We start from the raw sequence: 21302 nt of genomic DNA, 5'->3' as shown, positions 1-21302 counted from the left end.
TGAGAAGAGTTGGACACAACTAAGTGACTGAGCACAATATAAACAGACAGACCTCTGCAAGCAAGTCTATATACATAGTGGATCACAGTTCCCACTGGACAAAATGCATATTTGTAATGAAGTAGAATTTCATCGTCACCTTCAGTTCAGTTCAGTCGGTTAGTCGTGTCTGACTCCTTGCCACCCCATGAACCGTAGCACGCCAGGCCTCCCTGTCCATCACCAACTCCCTGAGTCCACCCAAACCCATGTCCATCGAGTCAGTGATGCCATCCAACCATCTCATCCTCTGTCGTCCCCTTCTCCTCCTGCCCTCAATCTTTCCCAGCATCAGGGGCTTTTCCAATGAATCAGCTCTTCGCATCAGGTAGCCAAAGTATTGGTGTTTCAGCTTCAGCATCACTCCTTCCAATGAACACCCAGGACTGATCTCCTTTAGGATGGACTGGTTGGATCTCCTTACAGTCCAAAGAACTCTCAAGAGTCTTCTCCAACACCACAGTTTAAAAGCATCAATTCTTTGGTGCTCAGCTTTCTTTATAGTCCAACTCTCACATCCATACATGACCACTGGAAAAACCACAGCCTCGACTGGAGGGACGTTTGTTGGCAGAGTAATGTCTCTGCTTTTTAATATGCTGTCTAGGTTGGTCATAATCACGCAATTTTCAGTTACTGGTAGATGATTTTGTTGTATGTCACCTGGCTCGTCTACACAATTATCATATCTGTGCCTGAGAGTAGTAGAATCATTGTTAATTTACAGACATAGGTCAGGTACTTTGTGGCCCCTTTATAAGGTTAATTAAAGTGTTTCCAACTAGAATTCAATAGGATGTGTCTTAGTTATGAAGGAGTACAAAACTGAAATGCAGTGAAAATGCACGTGCTCTGAAAGTTTGATGCATGGCGCTGGATTGGAGTTGGGGGCCTGGTCCCAATGGGGTTGCTTGGAGAAATACAGCTGGCGACACTGGGGTAGAGAGAGGACCGCGCGGTGGAGGGGGGCCAGAAATGAGGCGCCTGCTGAGCCGTGTGAACTTTATACAAGGAACTCGAAAGTTTTATAGAGAAATTGGGATTTGAGATGAACGTCCTTTGGTTCTAGGGAGGTTTTGAAGTCCTAGGCAGGGAACAGAACTCAGCACAGGCAGGAAATAAAGACATTTCCATATCTCAGAGAGAAGTGAAAGTCGCATGATATCCCTGTTGTGAAATTGTAGAGGAGAATGATCAAAAGCTTTGGAAAGGATTAAAAATAGGAGGGCAAAAGAGAGTGGTGTGAAATCGTAGCTTGTAAACACTGGCGAGTCGGAGCTGGAAGTGAACAGCTCATCCTTTGCCTTTGATGTAGCTTGCCTTTGTTACGTGGCTCCAAGTTGTCAGCCAAAAATATCCTCATTACCCGAAACCAGGGGCCACTCACAGCTGAGAGGCTGCAAAACGTGGAAATCTCGGTGCGTCTTTCTAAATGCGCCCCCTCTTACTCTCTGCATGTACTAGCATTTCTTTTCAGACAGATCAATTGTGGAAGCAATGTCTTTTTTTGCCTAATGAAATAAAACAGGCTATTTCATCTTCTTGGATAATTGCATGTGTTTATGAGAGTGATATTCACTAGTGATCTCAGGCCCCCATTCTAGAGTTCTCACTTCATGTGCAGGGCCCGAATTTCACACTGAAAGTGGCAGTGGTGTTTCCATACCTTAGACCTTGTTAGGTGACTGTTCTGTACCTTTCTGGTGCCTCATGTACAATAAAGATTTTAAAGTGTAGAGATTTCTCATAAAGAAATGTAACTGTAATAGCAGTGTTTATGCTCATCTGAAAATAGTCTACAGTATGTAGAATTAGGGCTTTCCTGGTGGCTCAATGGGTAAAGAATCTGCCTCCCATTCAGGAATCTCAGGAGATGTGGGTTCAATCCCTGGGTGGGGATAATCCCCTGGAGGAGCGCATGGTGACCCACTCCAGTATTCTTGCCTGGAAAATGCCCTGGACAGAGGAACCTGGCAGGCTACTGTCCATAGGGTGGCAAAGAATTGGACGTGACTCAGCACACATGTAGAATTAGCCCACTGCTGATAATCGGCTAACTCGCCTTCCTCTATCAGTGCTGTACACAAGGTGTTTTGTTAAGCAGTGACCGGCTTTCTGGCTGTGCTGTGGAAGGTCTGTCTAGACCAGCACTTCCGGTAGAAATCTCCTGATGATGGAGATGCTCTTATGGGCACTCACTGTATATACCACACAGTGGCCCTGGCTCCATATGGCTACTGAGCCCTCAGAGAGTGTGGCAAGTGCAATTGAGGAAGCGAATTTTTAACTCCATTCAATTTTAATTAAGTTGACTTTCTCTTTGAGTACAACATATGACCCGTGGCTATTGTGTCCGATCAAGTTACAACCCCATGTTGCCTTCTTATGGCTCTTGGTGAGTGAGGCTAGACCCAGCGTGCTTTAAATCATGTTGATGATGCATATTCCCAAATGAAGTTTCGCCCACTTCTAATGAAATTATAGTGGTTAAGAATGGTTAAGATATCACGTCTTCGGGTATTGCTTTGTTTTAACTGAAAACAGGTGACTTTCAAATAACAAAAGTAGATTTAAGCCATCATGGCTTTTTTATTTTTTAATTTTTAAAAATGTTTTGCCAGGCATTTTTTTCTTTTTATTTTATTGAAATATAGTTGATGTACAATGTTGTGTTAGCTTCAGGTGTACAGCATAGATTCTTTTCCATTATAAGTTATTACAAGATATTGAGTATACTTCCCTATGCTATACAGTAGGTCCTCATTGGCTCTCTATTTAGACGTGGTGTATATACACAATGGACAATTACTCAGCCATAAAAAATGAAATTTCACCATTTGCAACAACATGGATGGACCTACAGATTATACTAAGTGAAATAAATCAGGTTGAGAAAGATAAATATCATGTGATACCATTTATATGTGGAATCAGGGAAAAAATTATAGAAATGAACTTATTTCCAAAACAGAAATAGATTGGCAGACATAGAAAACAAACCTAAGATTACCAAAGGGGAAACTTAGTGGGAGAAGGATAAATTAGGAATTTGGAATTAACATATACACCCTGCAGTATTTAAAGTACAGAAAACTTATTCATTCGAATTTCTTCCCCCCACCCCCAAAAAATGAAGAGCAATGTAATGGTTTCTGCATTTCATGTGAATTTATGGTTCAGATCCAAAGAGTTGGATCCATTTGACTGTCTTTAACACAAGTTGAAGAATTGTGAATTTTTAATGTGCATGTGATACCTTTTATAGAACTGGTTTCTTAAGATAGTGTTGTGGTTTGATTTCTTTCAGAATTTCTACAAAGAGATTGAAAGGGAAGAAATGTATATACGGTACGTGAGCATCAGGCTTCTCTACACCCTTGACCTGTTGATGATAATTGCTGTCTGTCAAATCCATGTAAAAAGTATTTTATAGTCATAGGGGTTTATCTTGTAGGAATCATAAAGGCTGGAGTTTGACTTTGGTGGAGATCCTGGAAGTATTGTCTAGCCTAGGGCAGTGTTTTCAGGCTGATGTCGAGATTTGGGGGTGGAGGGGGTCATACTTAGTCAGCTCAGAAGCAAATTATTGCAAAAGGGTTTTTGTTCCTCTTGACTGACCCTTATAGCAAAAGGTACCACTACAAATTTTAGTATTTCACAGAAAGCCATGTGATCAAATGAGGAGTCTAATTTTAACTTCATCAGAAATAAGACAATATTATGCATTTTCAGTCTTTTCTTACCTGGATACCAAATTCTCAAGTTTTGTATTTTCTGCTGGATTTTTTTGCTTCACTTGCCTTTTTCTCTAGGATGTTGGACTGTGATTGGTACCCTCTCCATATTGGTCTCTTTTAGTGGCCGTGTCAAATTTTAGCAAGATTACCACTTAGAAGACCAGAATAATTACATGATCCACATGGCATTAGTGTTTAATGATGGATTAGTTACATTCAACATGGTTTAAATTCTCTTTTTTTTTTTTTTTGAAGTCTCTAGTCTATTTATTTGTATAAAGAGTAAACAAAGGCGTGATTTTCTAACTTTTGGTTTCTAAGACTTTTTAACTTTCTCCTGCAAAAGCAGTACATGTGAATATAATAAACTTTGGGGAAAACAATCAGGTTCTTTTATCCAAATGTAGGTTACTTTGTATTAAAAAGCCTCCTTTTTTATGGCAGAAGAATTCTTTTGATCACATTCGCTGTGATCACTGGAACTCTTTATTCTTATGGATTTGTATTTTTATGGATTTTGTGTGTGTGTATTCGGACTCAATAGACATGTGAGAAATCACAATGAAACATTGTGTCAGCTCGTTTCAAATGTATGGAGAAAAGCCTGGAAAAGAGGAGAAATAGTGAGAAAACTTGAAGCACAATTGTGCCTTCTTGGGTCATCTTCAGTTTTGTCCTCAAAAGGGAATACTTAAATTTTTAAAAATATATCTATTGTTTATTACTCTGGTTGATTTTTCTTAGTGCTTTGTGTACCAGAAGCTTCCAAGGCATTATGTATTGTGAACTTTGTAAAGAGAAAGTATAGAGATGATTTACTGTTGAAGGTAGAATTTTGCTGTCTCAGTTCTCAACACAAATTATTTTGTGACGCTTTCAGAATATACCTGTGTTTTATCATCTCAGGTATTTGTACAAGCTCTGTGACCTGCACAAGGAATGTGATAACTACACTGAAGCCGCCTATACCTTGCTCCTCCATGCAAAGCTTCTGAAGGTAGTAAAAATTACCATATACTTTTATGATCCTGTTGTTATAAATTATAAGATCATTTAATATTTGATTTTCCCATGACAAATTTTTAGTAAACCTGTAACTTAAAATTTTATGGATTTTGACTCAATGCAGTGACATTAACAAAGAGAGTTAGGAAGTACTTTGATTATAGATTTGACTCCACTGAATGCAAATTTGACAAGATGTCAGAACAAGTTATCACCGAGCATCTTAAACACCCACCATTAGTCTGTCAGCTTGGAGTGAGTTAGGGACTCTGTTTCTTTATTCCTATCAACAGGACACAGTAATGCCAGAGAGCGACATCATCAGTAAGAAGGAATTTCTGTGTTAGAACAGCTAAGAGGATGAGCCCACTGCTCGTAATCTTAGAAAACATTGTGGGGACCAACTAGATCATGACTTCTCTTTCCCTGTGTTCTGAGGGCTTCCATGGAGATCTCCTGTTGGTCCATCAGTGCTTGTTAGACCTCCTGCCTGACTCTCCTGGGGGTGTTACTCCTGAGCTTGAGTCTGGGTTGACAGCTTTCAGTTCTCAGTGATCATTTTGTTACGTAGATAGCTGTGGACATTGGTGTGTGTGTGTGTTTTGCCATAATATATTCATGTTCTTTCCCATGTCCAGTTTCAGCCCAGTTAGTCTTACAGAATGAACTCACAGTAAATAGCTAGGTGGATGTTTATATTGATGGATAGAAAGATGGAAATATGGGTGGATGGATGGATGTGTGGGTGGATGGAGGGATGTGTGGGTGGATGGATGGATGGCTGGGTGGATGGGTTGATGGATGGATGTGTGGATGGATGGATGGATGGATGGATGGATGTGTGGATGGATGGATGGATGAGTGGATGAGTGGGTGGATAGATGGCTGTGTGGGTGGATGGCTGTGTGGCAGTTGGATAAATGAGGAAATTTCTTTACAACTTCTAGTTTTATATTTTAAAACTTTAGCAAGTCACTAGATCATCTTTCCAATTATATCCTCATAAAAAATTGAAAAATTATTAACTAGATAAAGAGGAACAGCTATGAGAATTAGAATTAAGTTGTGTCTCCATGTAAAAACTACTCATTCAAGAAACCCTGTGTCTAAACCCAAGCCAGTTCCCCCTCTTACCGTCTGAGCCATCAGACAAGCCCGAAAGAAAGGAAACCAGGTGAGATTATGCTGAAGATGTGCAGTGTCTGTTGGATGATGAGAGGCAGATGCCACGTCAGGCAGCGAACCTCCAGCCAGAATCTCCCAGCCTCTGGCCCAGTCCTGAACTTTCCAGTAGCTTTCCTGACGCATATAAAAAGAAGGTGGAGTGTGAAGATTCACCTCTGCCTCTGAAAGCACGAGTCCCTTCCAAACCAAGCACAGTAAGGCTTGGTTCAATCTGAACCTCATCTCTAGTCATCCATGGTAGCCCTTTGGTTTTGCACCACATAAAACTCTGCCAAGGAACGTCATTTCTGAAGCTAGGAATTCCAGCTGGGTCACTGCACACCAGCTGTCCCACTTTGAATTCTAATGGCTTTCATTTGTTAGAAACGCAAATTTTAGTAACAAGGCCATTTTGAAACCACAAAAATATTTCTTTTACACCAGGGAAATTAAAATGGGGTTGACAAGCTGCTTGGTCACCCTTGCTCTCTCTCATCGTATGTAAACTTTTCTGTGGTATGTGAATGTATATGTGTGTGTAAAGTATCATTTATTTAATAATTACATTTATTGAGCACAGTCGGATTTTTCACAAATGGTACAACGATGTTTCACAAACCAAATCAGTCGGCCCATTTCCATTATCTTTTTCACTGAGGTTTTGAATTTTCCAGTTAAATACACATAATCGCTCTCCATATCTTTTACATCATTACATTTTGCAATTTTTCCTAAATATGTTTTGATATTGCAGTAAATGTGAATTCATGCTGGTTAATCAGCACACTAAAGAACGTTACTTGTATCTTTATGAAAGTTCTTCACCATGACTGATATAGTCTTGTTCGTGAAGTAAAAATCCTCAAATAGGATCTTCTATTCTGGTTAAGGCTATTTAAAAAAAAAAAAAAAAAAAAAAGGCAATAAAAACATCAGCCTTTAGCCTTCAGCAATGAAGTTATTTCATCTTAATGTTTAAGCGGAAGGTATAAAGCATAACTCCTCTTGGTATTTAAAATTTTTTAGGTGATTTTAAACTCCAAGGAAGTTATATGACCTCTGAACTTTCTTAGTTATCTTATTGTAGTTACAGTTCAGAATCATGTGCAATTCTTCTACCCCTCAGAAAAGTCGAAATCTGGCCAAAATCTGGTAAAAATGCCACAATGGAGTTTGTAACTCGAGGTTGTGGTTGGGCTACACAAGTCTCGTTTGAAGGTGGAAAACTTTGCAGTAGCCTGAAGGTTTCTCATTCTTACTTGACACCCCGGGACCTGGGGAGCCCTTCTGGCCCCGTGCTCTGCACCCTGCCCCTTGGAGCCCTGGGGTCCAGCCTGGGGCGCTTCTGGGGTGCCCAGAGCCCCTCTGGCTTCCGGAAGGTGGGGGGAGTGTGTGCTGTGAGAGCCAGCCCCTTAGGGAGCCCAGCGTGTCCCCCAGGCCTCTCCTCCCCATTTTTGCAAGCCTGTCCCTTGGGCCTTTCCCCCTGCCCCAGTGGTTCCTGTCCATTTATCATGCCCCCTAAAATGTGGCCCCATGGCTGGTCCCATTGCTCCATATGTGGTCTTACCAACCCTGAATCCAGTGCCCCCCAACTGGTGGGGTACTCCACCCCACCTGCAGTCCAGGCAGCCTGCAAGCTGCTGCTTTCTTGGCAGAATACCCCATCTTCTCATAAGACCGGGTCAGACATCACCTCCTGAGTCAAACCGATGAGCAAGCCCATCCCAATTCTTTACCCCAGGGAGCCTCCCCAGACCTCTTGTCCTGCCTCCTGCCCTTAGAAAGTGAAAGTGAAAGTCGCTCAGTCGTGTCTGACTCTTTACAACCCCATGGACTATAGCCTGTCAGGCTCCTCTGTCCATGGGATGTTCCAGGCAAGAATACTGGAGTGGGTTGCCATTTCCTCCTCCATGGGATCTTTCCAACCTAGGGGTCAAACTTGTGTCCCCTGTGTTGGCAGGAGGATTTTTTACTGCTGAGCCACCCAGGAAGCCCATGCCTTGCGCATAGTAGGTCCCCACCAAAGGGTGAATTTTATTGAACTTTATATTCAGTGCCGTGGATTTGTTGAGCATAAGTTCAGCAGTTTAGGTGTTAAATGATCTCGCCTTCACCTGGGGTGTCTCCCCTCCTTGCTGAGGCCTCTGTGCATCCTTCCTTGGCACCGTAAGTCCTCTGTCCCATCTACAAACACCGGCTGAGCCCTGACTTATGTGGGATCCACATGCCTTCTGCTGTTGATTAAAACCCTGAGCAGCACAGGAGCCAGGCCAGCGCCTGGGGAAGCCCCCCTTGAGGCAGCCACACATCACCCAGCACCTCATTCATCTGGAAGGTTCCAAGGTTTCATCGGCAAGCTGACAGTTTCAGGACCTTCTGGGCTTCTCTTCTGTGTGAATCTTGACTGGCTTTGCCTTCCTCGTGTGTTTTCTCATGTTGAGGCCCCTGCACAGAAATTCTGTCCACAATTCCAAGCCTGAAAGCCTGACAACAGCAGCTCCAGCAGCCCCCAGAAGCCTGGCTGGAACGCTGCACTGAATTCAGGGCTTCCTCTGCTGTCTGAGTCCAGGGGAGGGAAAAGTCGCAGGGGCCGGGCCCTCCCCAGGCACCACTCACACTTTGCTTTTGCCTCAGTGGTCAGAGGACGTGTGCGCAGCCCACCTCACCCAGCGGGATGGGTACCAGGCAACGACCCAGGGGCAGCTGAAGGAGCGGCTCTACCAGGAGATCATCCATTACTTCGACAAAGGCAAGGTAAAAAAAAAAAAAATGCAGCTTTTCTCTTGTTTTCTTTTTTCTGTGCACCTTCCTGCCATGTTGTAATAAACACATTTTTTTTTTTAACACACGGCATTTGTGGAACCAGAAATTTGTTGCAGATTGTGTATCTGAAGGCTTTATGCATGGCCTTCCAGCTGGTGCTTCTAAGTAGAAATCCTACCAAAAAAAAAAAAAAATTAATCACCCTTTTGTAGATGCTCTACTGAAAGTCATGACTGAGCATAAGGATTTTTATAGTCCTTGCAGAGGATGCTGATTTGGGGAAATTTGGGCTGCCCAGGTGGCGCTACTGGGTAAAGAGCCCAGGGCACGTGGCAACTCACTTCTGTATTCTTGCTTGGAGAATCCCATGGACAGAGGAGCCTGGCGGGCTAATGATACACAGGGTCACAAAGAGTCGGACACGACGGAAGCGACTGAGTACACAGACACTGGCTATGTTAGAGCTAATGCACTCCTTTGACAGTTTGAGCTTTTCTGTTCTCACTGAACCATTAATCCCGTGGCAAGACCAATGCTGCTCTTGTTGATGGCCTCTCCATTAATTCGCTCAAAGTTATTTAACTGTTGATCTCTACTAAAAGGAAACCTGCCATCATTTTAATCAGCCAGCAATAGGTCTCATCACTGTAGTTCATGTGATTCAGAGGACTAGTAACGATTTTTAAAAAGGTGGGAGGCTCCTTAGGTCTTCCTGGCACTTTCAATGCAGGGACTGCAGGTTCAAGCCCTGGTTGGGGAACTAAGATATCCCACGTGCTGCAGCCAAGAAATTAATTAATTAATTAGCAGACTTTAAGGGGGAAAAAAAAGGCTGGGGGAGGAGGTGCCTTCAGTTCAGAAGTTTGTTTTTTTTTTTTAATATTTTTTATTGAAGGAAAATTGCTTTACAGAATTTTGTTGTTTTCTGTCAAACCTCAACATGAATCCGCCATAGGTATATATACATCCCCTCCCTTTTGAAGCTCCCTCCCATCTCCCTCCCATCCCACCCCTCTAGATTGATACAGAGCCCCTGTTTGAGTTTCCTGGGCCCTAGAGCAAATTCCCATTGGCTATCTATTTTACATATGGTAATGTAAGTTTCCACATTACTCTCTCCATACATCTCACCCTCTCCTCCCTCTTCCCATGTTCATAAGTCTATTCTCTATGTCTGTTTCTCCACTGCTGTCCTGTAAATAAATTCTTCTATACCATTTTTCTAGATTCCATATGTATGCATTAGAATACGATATTTATCTTTCTCTTTCTGATGCACTTCACTCTGTATAATAGATTCTCGGTTCATCCACCTCATCAGAACTGACCCAAATGCATTCCTTTTTATGGCAGAGTAATATTCCATTGTGTATATGTACCACAGCTTCTTTATCCATTCATCTGTCGATGGACACCTAGGTTGCTTCCATGTTCTAGCTATTGTAAATAGTGCTGCAATGAACAATGGGATACGTGTGTCTTTTTTCAATTTTTGTTTCCTCAGGGTATAAAATCTTCCCCAAAGCAACTTCTAAGTTGATTCTGTGCCCTCATCAGGACTCTTAACTCATCTTAGTGGCTGAGTCGTGTCCAATTCTTCACAACCCCATGGACTGTAGCCCGCCAGGCTCCTCCATCCATGGGATGTCCCAGGCAAGAATACTGGATGGATTGCCATTTCCTTTTCCAGGGGATCTTCCCAACCCAGGGATAGAACCCAGGTCTCCTGCATTGAAGGCAGATTCTTTACCATCTGAGCCACTAGAGAAACCCCTTTAACTCATCTTAGATACCTGCTTTTTTTTTTTTAACACTTTGAGACAAGTGAACAGGGAATTCTATTCATTTCTTAGGACTGCAGTAACATAGTCCTGCCCTCTGGGCACCTTTAAACCTCAGGACTCTATTCTCTTGCTGTTCTGGAAGCTACAGAGCAGCAGTTGGGTGTTGGCAGGGCCGTGCTCTCCAAGAGAGGACAGTGCAAGGGGTGCATCTGCTCCTGCGTCCCTCTTGGTTTCTGGCGATGCCGGCAGTCCTTGGCTCGTAGACGTATCACTCAATTGCCGGCTCCTCATTCACAGGGAGTTTCCCCTGTGTGTGTCTGTGTGTTCTTCTAAGAACATTGGTTTGGATTTAAGGCCCATGTGATCCAGTATGACTGCATCTTAATTTGATTACGTCCAGAGACCCTTTTTCCATGTAAGATCAGGTTCACAGATCCCAGGGGTTGAGACTCACTCAGGATGTCCTTTGAGGGGACACAGTTCTACCCCCCAGCAGCACCTGTATCAGAAAAGGATGACGGCTGCTTTTTCTGTGGCTGTCAACATAAACCAAACCCTTTTAAAATGATCACATGTGTTTTACTTGTTCCCCTCTGTCCTTGATACGGGATGGAAATCAAAATATTCAGAATAGCATGGGGATTGACCAGAGGCCAGTTGGAAATGGTCAGTGAATTATACTTGGTCCTGTAGAGGAGCAGAATATATTTCTTTGTAGAAATGAGATGGTTTCACAGTTAAAGCCAATTATTAAAATTTTATTAGCTTAGCCAGAGGAATTCAGTTTTTCAACAAACTGCTAAAAAAAAACGTGGATCCATTCATTTCCCCGATGGCTTTCTGGCTTACAGTGTCCTAGAGAAGGAGGGTGGTCAGGTGCTATGGAATGGGCAGAACAGCAGGCGGGACCCTGGAGAGGCCCAGGAAGCCTGAGGGCCAGAGGCCACTGGGCCTGAAGGAAGGAGCGACTCTGCTGATGGTCCCTCGGGGCTCTCGCATCCTCTGACGGCACTGATGTGTCCAATCGCATCTCAGCTCTCCCCCTTCCCTCACTCTGCATCTTCTGGCCACATCACCCTTTCTGGGGCCTCATCCACTGCAGCCTTTCCTGCCTCTGCCCAGCAGGCCTCTGCTGCCCCTGCCTTTGGTCATCTTGTCCCATCTCAGCTTAACGTCACCTCTGCTCCAATGCCCATAATGTCCCCTTCTTTTCCTGTACACTACTCACCATGATTTGCAATGATAGATGGGATACCAGCCAATCCTAAGGGAAATCAACCCTGAATATTCGTTAGAAGGACTGTGGCTGAAGCTGAGGCTCCATACTTTGACCACCTGATGTGAAGAGCCAACTCATTGGAAGACTCTGATGCTGGGAAAGATTGAGGGTGGGAGGAGAAGGGGGCGACAGAGGATGAGATGGTTGGCATCATTGACTTAGTGGACACGAATCTGAGCAAACTACCGGAGACAGAGAATGACAGGGAAGCCTGGCATGCTACAGTCCGTGGGGTCATAAAGAGTCTGACAGGACCTAGCAGCTGAACAACAATAATTTACACATATATTTCTTTAGCGAGTCTCCCAATAGACCGTGAGCTCTATAAAGACAGAGACCACACATGATTAATCCTGCACATTAATCTAGCTTTCAGACTGAGCCAGGCATTTAATGCAGGGGCATTTGTTAGATGGACAAAGAAATCAAAGAGAGAATGAATGAATGAACAAATGAGTGAATACTCAGCATTTAAGGATGATTTCTGGCAGATGAGGGATGGTCATGGACAGTAAGACAGTTGGCCTTCAGAAATAACGCATTGAGGAACCAAGTGAGTTTGCTTTTATTTTAAGCCAGTGTAGCCTCATATTGGGGGCTTTCCTGGGAGCTCAACTGGTAAAGAATCTGCCTGCAATGCAGGAGACCCTGGTTCAATTCCTGGGTCGGAAAGATCCTCTGGAGGAGGACAGAGCAACCCACTCTATTATTCTTGCCTGGAGAATCCCCACGGACAGAAGAGCCTGGCGGGCTACAGTCCATAGGGTTGCAAAGAGTTGGGCACAACTGAGGGACTAAGCACAGAACAGCACAAAGCAGTTACCCCGTGCCAAGCACTGTGCCAGATGCTTCCCAGGCATTATGAGTCTCCATGGCAACTCAGGAAGGAAGGTACCACTGTACTTCCAATTGAATATGGTGTTTAACGTTATTGTTAATAACAATATCAATAAAATAATATAATAGACCCACAACCATAGGAAACAGACTTATGGGCTACCAAAAGGGAAAGGGTGGGCTACCATCCATGGGGTCACAAAGAGTCGGACACGACTGAGCAACTAAGCACAGCACAGCCCAGCCTCGTGGGGGGAAAAAATGAACACGTTCAGTTGAGAACAGTGGCTCTGAACCCGGACCCTCAGGAGACCTTTCAGGTTGACACGCCTTGAGGGGTGGATGAGACTGACATCAAGTGGGTCAAGGTCAGGGGCACTGCTCAACATCCTGGAAGGCAGGCAGCTCCCTGGGTGCAGAATCACCCAATCCATAATGTCCGTGGTGCCCAGGCTGAGAAATCCTGGTTTTGGAAAAAGCCAGTTCAAGTGATAAAGCGTTCTCGGCCAAAAGACAGGGGCTGAAGGAATGTCCTCACATGCTTCTGTGTTTTGGAGGGGACGGAAAGATGGCAAAGCGAGCATTTGGCTTACCTGGAGTCAGGAAGGTTAACGTGATTCAACCTGTCCATCAAAGTTTAGGAGAATTGTCTTCATGGCAGCTGTTAGGGTTGTGTTGGGAAAAGAGATTGAAAAGTCATTTTTGAATACCCATAACTTCTCCAGGAGAATATTAAAAAAAAACCAGTTTACTCATCCATGTGAAGCTAACATGAGGGTGAGCGCAGGTGAGGGAGATTTCATCAAACAAAACTTGAAGTGCCTGGATGATGAGCTCCGAAGCAAAAAAATAAAATCGTTTTAGCATCAACGAGCATTCGATTTCCTGGAAACAAAACAGGAGGAAGTAATAATCATCCATCTTCTCTATCAGTTGGGATGGGCTGGAATCGGCTGGGGTCTCAACCTCTTGATGTCCCAGGGATGCTACACAACCAGGTGGTTCACTCCTGCTGCCTGTACGTCCTCACTTCTGGGGACCCAGGTGAGCGCAGCCTCAAAGGGACAGTGAGTCTCTGCCTGGCCCCTACACGCTTAGCTCAGAAAAGACCCATGCACGGTGCTCATGTGTTTTTGGGGGTTTTTTGGCCATGCCAGGTCTTAGTTGCCACATGTGAACTTAGTTGCACCGGGTGGGATCTAGTCCCCTGAACGGGGATCCAACCTGGGCCCGCTGCATTAGGAGCGCAGAGTCTTAGCCACTGGGCCACCAGGGAAGTCCTGGTACTCATGCTATTGGCTAAAGCAAATCACGCGGCCACCGTGAGCCTCGGTGGGTGGGGAAGTGCCCAGAGGGAAGGGCGATGTAGCAGCACCTACATGTACCAGGTAAAGCGGGCAGACTACAGGACACTTAATCAGACAGGTGAGCTGGGGTTCTAACCAAGGGCTCTCAAGGCACAGGGAAATTACCTAAGTATATGTATGTTCTAGAAAAGGCAGCATTTACTCTAATCCCTCAATTGCACACTTCCCGCAACTGGACACGTAAAAACAGAGCGATCTCCAGAACTTGGCATTGGGCCTTGATCCCAGTTCCTCCGTAATGGAATTTCTTTCTTGGTTTAGGGAGGGGTTGGGAACAGCATGTCCTGGCCGGGCGGTGCGAGAGAAGGAGCACCAGAGAACGGGTGGCCACGATGCCCGAAATCCCGGCAGGCGAGAAGTCTGGGCAACAGGAGGTCACAGCAGAAGATAAAGTTCAGCATTTCATGCCAGACACATTCATTTAAGAAATAAGAGCAAGACATGGTCTTATTATACCTGCCAGCTGTGGGTATGTGTGGTGATTGGAGAAATAACACCCTCCGTGCCTTTTCTGGAATAAGACAGTGGCTGAGGTCTGTTGCTACAGATTAAGAACTTGACATCGGGAAGGACTGGATGCCCGTTTCTGTTTGCACATCCAGACTGAAATTCTTTTTTTAAAACATTTTTATTGAAATGCAGATAATTTGCAATGATGAGTTAGTTTCAGGTGTACAGCAAAGCGATTCGGTTACACACACACACATATATTCTTTTTTAGATTCTTTTACATTTTAGGTTATTATACATAGTAGAGCTGCCTGTGCTCTACAGTAGGTCTTTGTTGGTTATCTATTTGATATATAGTAGTGTGTAGATGTCAACCCCAAACTCCTAATTTATCTGTTATCAACCCCCTCTATCCCCTTTGGTAAACATAAGTTTGTTTTCTATGTCTGTGAGTCTGTTTCTGTTGTGTAAATAAGTTCATTTGTAACATATAAGTGATATCATATGACATTTGTCTTTATGTGACTTCACTTAGTATGATCATCTCTGGGACCATCCGTGTTGCTGCAGAGGGCATTATTTCATTCTTTTTTATGGCTGAGCACTATTCCATTGTGTTTACATGCCACATTTTCCTTATCCATTTTATCTGCCGATTCTTGGAGGGAAAATATCTCAAAATGGGTGATAGGTGGCAAGTGATTCAACCCACGGAAACTAGAAGGAAGGGACCCTCCTGGCAGGGGCGCCCCAGGGAGCCAGCTCCCATATGATGGGGGACCCTGACCTGAGCTGTCAGCTATGACAGTCACGGGCCCCAAGCAGCCATCAGCACTTGAAATATGGCTAGTCCAGCCTGAGAAGTGTGCTCAGTGTACAACATGTGCTGGATTCCAAGGCTCAGCATGAGAAAAGGATGCTGTTATGAGCTGAATTGTGTCCCCTGGAAATTCATGTGTGGGAGCCCGGACCTTACCACCTCAGAATATGACTGTGTTGGAGGTGGGTTCTGATCCAGGGTGGCCAGTCTCCTTATAGAAGAGGGCATCTGGACCCAGGCACATGCAGCAAGGATTCTGTGAGGACACGGGTGAGGATTTGCCTTGCAAGCCGAGGAGAGAGGCCTCAGAGGAAACCATCCTTCTGACAACTTGATTTTGGTTTCTAGCCTCCAGAACAGTAAGGAAATAAATGTGTTTAAGGCAGCCGATCTTTGTTGTGCGAGTGTATGTGTATATGAGCGTGTGCTAAGTCGTGTCCTGCTCTTTGCTGCAAACCTATGGACTGCAGCCCTCCAGGCTTTTCTGTCCATTGGATTCTCCAGGGAAGAATACTGGAATGGGTTGCTATTTCCTACTCCAGGGGATCTTTTCGACCCAGGGATTGAATCCACATCTCTTACATCTCCTGCATTGGTAGGCGGATTCTTTACCACACACGCCACCTGAGTACTTTATTATAGCAGCAGCCTATCAAATATCTCATGAATTTTGTGTTTTTGATTACATGTTGAAATGCCAATATTCCAGATATAGTGAATATTACTAAAATGAAGGCCGCTTTTTAAAATGTGGCTACTAGAAAATCTAAAATTGCACATGTGTCTTGGCCGATGTTTCCATTGGATGGTGCTGCTCTGGACCAGACTTTGCTCCTGTTGAGGACGGTTTCCACTAGTGCGTTCATCCACAGACTGGCGGGAAATTGACACTTGCCTGCCCCTCCGTTTGGGGCCCTCACTGGCAGCGGCATTGCTTACGTGCCTGTTGGGATATATTCCTTACCCTAATGAATATTTGAAAAACTGAAATAAATCTAAAAGAAATAGACTCTGACTTCACTGCTGATTCAAGACCCACATTTGAATTTTGTCCTGCATTATATTGAAATCACAAGAATTTCTTTGGTTTGATTTTACACCTGTTTTAAATTAGGGGAAAAAATTGCAATTCTGGTTTAAAACCATATGTTCAGCTCAGTGGTTAAAGAATCCACCTGCCAATTCAGGAGATGTAGGTTCGATCCCTGGGTTAGGAAGATCCCCTGGGGGAAGAAATGGCAACCCACTCCAGCATTCCTGCCTGGAAAATCCCATGGACAGAGGAGCCTGGCGGGCTACAGTCCATGGGGTTGCAAAGAGTTGGACACGCCTTAGCAACTGCACAACAGCAGTTCAGGTAAGAGGCCTTCATACTGCAGTTGAACTTGAAGACCAGCGATGGCTAGAGACCGCGCAATTATAAAATAAATGGTATCTGAACCTGGCAAAGGTGTGACTCAGGTATAGCTCCATTGATACAGGCTGTCCCCTTAGGTGATTAAGGAAACCTTCACTCTATCCTTAAAAGGTGGGAACCTTACTCATCCTAGAGCCCATTTTCAGTGTTTTAAATGTGTGCAGCTTCCTAGGGGAAGTCTGTTCTTACAGAATCCAGTGCAGATTTGGGTCCTGGAAACTGCGCACAGGCCCTTAAAGGAGCCGGTGTCCTTCGCATCTCAAACATCGGACACCAGTGTCTGCGGGGACGGCCCAGGGCCCCAGCACGGGACTGGGGTGGGATTATATTCAGTCTCTCCACCTCTGTGCTCAGAAAGCAGCAATGCTGAATGGATTTTCTGCTCCATTGTATTGGACACTCCAGCTTTTGAATTAGGCTGTGTTATCTTTCTGTATTTCTTCTGCACAAAAATCACTCTTTTATTTTTGCTTTTCCACCGTTTAAAAGTTTTGAATGCCTTTCAGCCCAGTTCTTGGTCTTTTCATCTTTTTCCTTTCTCTCCAAAAAAAAAAGAAAAAAGTCATTTCCACCTGTTTTCCTTTTCATTCTTCTGCCCTTATTCCTTCCCGGGCTAATAATTACCCCCTCACTCCTTTTCTGTTCTCTTTTTACCACCCGTTTGAGCACCTGCGGAAAACCCGCCCTCAGGTTTTATTGCTGCAGTCGAGCCTTCTGTTCCGAAGATGCTCTGAGTTCTCTGTCTTATTGTGTTTGGTTGAGGCCTAGTAATTTTCAATAAATCTCTTAATCCAAGTACTTCACTGAAAATTACCAGGCTTCCCTATGGAGGGCGCATTGAAAATAGAAGCCCTGCTCTCAGGGAAATGGAGTCAGAGTGAGGGAGGCGGTGAACCTGATGTTCACCGCCTCAAAAACCAGGAACCAGCCTGGCATTGGCAAAGGGGGCTCATGGCTGACGGCCCACATGGTGTCTGAAGCTCTGGGACTATTTTTGACTGGAGCTCTGCCTTCTCTTCCCTTAAAATAACCTCGCCTTGACGAAGTTTGCACTTTGCCTTGTGCCCAAGTCAAAAAACAAGGAGGCGTCCTACATCATCCCCTGAACTAAAAATAGGAGTTTGGGAGCAAGTTTCTACTTTTAGTGAAATGGCTGGATTGCTTTTCTGAATATTGGGGCTGACATTTTCTCATCCTCTGAGTTTGCTTTTTAAAAGCACAGTTGTCAGTCAGAGGAATTACAGGTACGAGCATCCCATCACCCTCATCTTGGTATAGTCTCAGCATTTCCAGAATTTTTGAAAATCCTGATATTGCCAGAATCTGTTCAATTACCAAGAATTTGGCTGGAGTGATAGAGATCGTGTGTTAATTATGATTGGGCTCCCAAAAAAAGAACCATTTGTGATCAGAGCAGAGAAAATCGAGGTTTGGAGTTGGTATCAACCCTGCTCCCCCCATCTCCCCACCCTGCAAGACCCCTCATGCGTGCTTCCACAACCCAGTCTCCTGCCTGCATGAACTACAGTGGGTAGGGGAGGCCAAAGGCCTGCCTCGAGCTGAGAAGTCTAGTACCGGGGCTAATGGATGAGCCGGCAAAGAACAAAGCCCGCCCCTGGACTGTTGCACTGGTGGGTTCAGAGTCTACCAACCTAACAGCTATGGGAATGATTCCCGCTGCTGAGGAGAAAGGCAGACTTCATCAGAAGGTGACTTGTAAACTGTGTCCTGGGCTCCCCTGGTGGCCCAGTGGTAAATAATCCGCCTGCAATGCAGGAGTCACAGGAGACGCAGGTTCGATCCCTGGGTTGGGAAGACCTCCTGGAGGAGGGTACGACAACCCAGTCCAGTATTTTTGCCTGGAGAACCCCATGGACAGAGGAGTCTGGCAATCGGACATGACTGAAGCTACTTAGCACGCATCACAAACTGGGTCTTGAAGAAAGAGATGAAGCTTGCAGGATGATAGCTGGGAGGGGCTGGGATTCTGAAGACTGAGGGATGGGCAGGGATTCCCAAGAGTGGGAACCATATTGATCAAGGCCAGGGCTTCTGAAGCCAGTCTGTCTATCCAGGGTGAGGAAGGGGTCCTGGGAGACACAGATGCAGAGAACTTGGGAGCCAGTCTGTCCGTGGCCTTGCAGTCTCCAAAAGATTTAACTTACTCCATAATCACAAAGGGGGCTTCCCAGGTGGCTCTAGTGGTAAAGAACCTGGCTGCCAATGCAGGAGACGTAAAAGACACGGGTTCAATCCCTGGGGCAGGAAGATCTGCTGGAGGAGGGTATGGCAACCATTCCAGTTTTCTTACCTGGAGAATCCCATGGACAGAGGAGCCTGGCGGGCTACAGTCCATAGGGTCACAGAGAGGTGGACATGACTGAAGCGGCTGAGCACGCATGCACATAGACATAAGGAGCCAGTGAGATTTTATGCACATAAGCAAGGTTGCCTTTACTGTCCCCCTTTCAGGCAGTGATTTGGGCTCACGGTGGCAGAGCCCTGTGGGTGTGGGGCTGGGGAAGGGGTCCAGGCCCAGGATGTGGGGGCAATGGGGACAAGGAGAGGCAGGGGTCAGCTCCAGAGGCTTGAAGTCAGCTGATTGCACAGAGTCTGTCATATGGGGTCAGTGTCAGATGTGTGCACGCCCGGAGGAGCCGGGAACCCAGCGTGGCTCAGAGGCCCGAGCCCAGGCCTCCCGTGGCTGCAGAGCTGACAGGGGAGTGACTTCCCATCAGTCCAGGGAGGTTTGACTCCCTTCCAGGCAGCTCAGGCAGCTCTGAGTGTTTCGGCTCCTTTCCTTCACGTGGGACTTCTTGGTCAAAGTCACTGATTTTCTAGCTGGCGGTCCCCAGGCTGTGTGGGACGTCTCTGGCCTCCACTTGGCTGGTCACACTCTCAGCCGTGGGTCTGTATCAGTCTCTCCAGTCTAGGGACGGCTGTCCGTGCTCCTATCCAAGGCTGCTCCCACCCCAAAGGCCCCAGACCCCCCGGGCCCATCCAGGACATCACCCTGGCCCATCTGTCTTCTTCCCACCGACCACACTGTTTTCCTCTCTACTGGCTAATACACACTCGCCTGCTAAGATGCTTCAGTCGTGTCTGACTCTTTGCAGCTCTATGGACTGTAGCCCACCAGAGTCCTCCGTCCGTGAGATTCTCCAGGCAAGAATACTGGAGTGGCTTGCCATGCCCTCCTCCAGGGAATCTTCCTGACCCAGGGATTGAACCCAAATCTCCTGCATTGGCAGGCAGGCTCTTTACCTCTAGCACCACCTGGGAAGCCCACATACTCGCCTACAACCATGCTATTATTTCTCCCATCTTTTAAAAAAGTTCTCTTTCATACTAAAGAGCTACTTCCTGTCTCTTTCTTCCTCAAATCCTCCTCCAGGAACTGTGTGTACCCCTCCTTATGCTCTCTGAACTCACCCCCATCACAGGCGCCCAGTAATTACTGCAGAATGAGGGGTGAGTGGCAGGGTAGGTCCATTCTCCTTCTGATCAAACCACCAAGCAAAAGGCAGCTGTCTCTTTCAATGCCTGGTTTAGGCTTTCTAAGGGCTTGCAGAACTACAAAGGTCCTTTATTAAAGAAAAAGGCAAAAAATCTCCCTGTTTCTAAAAAAAAATTATTTGTTTCCTATTTTCCTCCCAAAGGCATTAAAACGGAGCAAATCATTTTCCATTTAGACTAATAAAGAATTGCTGTGGGGTAAAGAGGAACATGCTTTTGAGGGGCAATAATTCCTGAGCACATGACAGGAGCAGAAGGCAGGATTCATCTTTGAGTCAGTGTGAGAAGCCTTCCATCAAGGCTTCTTAAGTCTGGCCCAAGTCCCAGACCCCGCTATGTTTCCTGTCCTACTGGAGGGCAAGCAGTCCATCCAGCCACCTTTCTCAGGCGGCTGGTGCGCGGATGTGTGTGCTCTCAGAGAGGGTGGTGTCATTAAGTGAAACCAGACAGCTTTGGAGCAGACCTCAGTGAGAAGGCCCCATTGCAGGGGTGGGGGTGGTGATGCTGGACCTCAGAAATGTCTTCAGAAAGTGTCCAGCCTTTGCTCAGATCAGTGGAAACCAAAGGAGAACAGCAGGAAGACCCAGGATGGGGCTTGGCTCAGGGAGAGAAGGAGAGGCTTAGAGAGAGGGGAGGTGCCCACAAGGAGTCTCCATTCTGTAAAGGAGAGGACTTGCTGGACCCTCTCCCTGCTGGACCACACCCTTCGGAGTCGCCATGGAGACACACCTTTCCCGAGGACTCCAGCCCCTCATCCTCTGGGGACTGGGAAGAGATGCTCACTCACATCACTCCTGCAGTGAAGCCCTCACTAGCCAGGTTGGAAGGCTGCTTCTGGGCCACCCTGGCCCCCTTGTTGCTGACGGCCCTAAACCAGTTCTCTGGAATCTTCCATGGCATTGAATCTACATCCATTTTCATGTCAGAGACCTGTGCAGGACCCTGGAAAATCACAAGGTGCTAGAATATGACTCGTTTCCCAACAACCACCCAGAAAACCAGAAGAGTTTTGGAGTGACTGAAATTCAAGCATCCCATGAAACATCTTGACTGGTGATTGGCTTACAGCTAGTTAGTGATTTCGCTCAGAGCTGCCCATCAGTATCCTGGTGGGTCTTCGCCAG

General features: G+C 45.6%; 1 protein-coding gene across 3 annotated transcripts in view; it reads left to right on the top strand.

The window, feature by feature from the left end:
* DOCK1 (dedicator of cytokinesis 1) overlaps positions 1 to 21302 on the top strand; it is a 556115-nt gene that overhangs the window by 482389 nt on the left and 52424 nt on the right. For 2 of the 3 annotated variants that reach the window (XM_081533022.1, XM_081533018.1), the window contains exons 36-38: positions 3347 to 3387; positions 4683 to 4773; positions 8580 to 8699. In XM_081533022.1, coding sequence (XP_081389148.1) covers positions 3347 to 3387; positions 4683 to 4773; positions 8580 to 8699 — 252 coding nt within the window. The remainder of the gene's footprint in view (positions 1 to 3346; positions 3388 to 4682; positions 4774 to 8579; positions 8700 to 21302) is intronic. The other variant, XM_081533032.1, reaches the window with a different exon arrangement.

Source organism: Giraffa tippelskirchi, chromosome 2, assembly GCF_054371585.1.
Source record: "Giraffa tippelskirchi isolate mGirTip1 chromosome 2, T2T-mGirTip1v1.2.pri, whole genome shotgun sequence".
NCBI classification, from domain to species: domain Eukaryota; kingdom Metazoa; phylum Chordata; class Mammalia; order Artiodactyla; family Giraffidae; genus Giraffa; species Giraffa tippelskirchi.
This window is presented reverse-complemented; position numbering and strand designations above follow the sequence as displayed.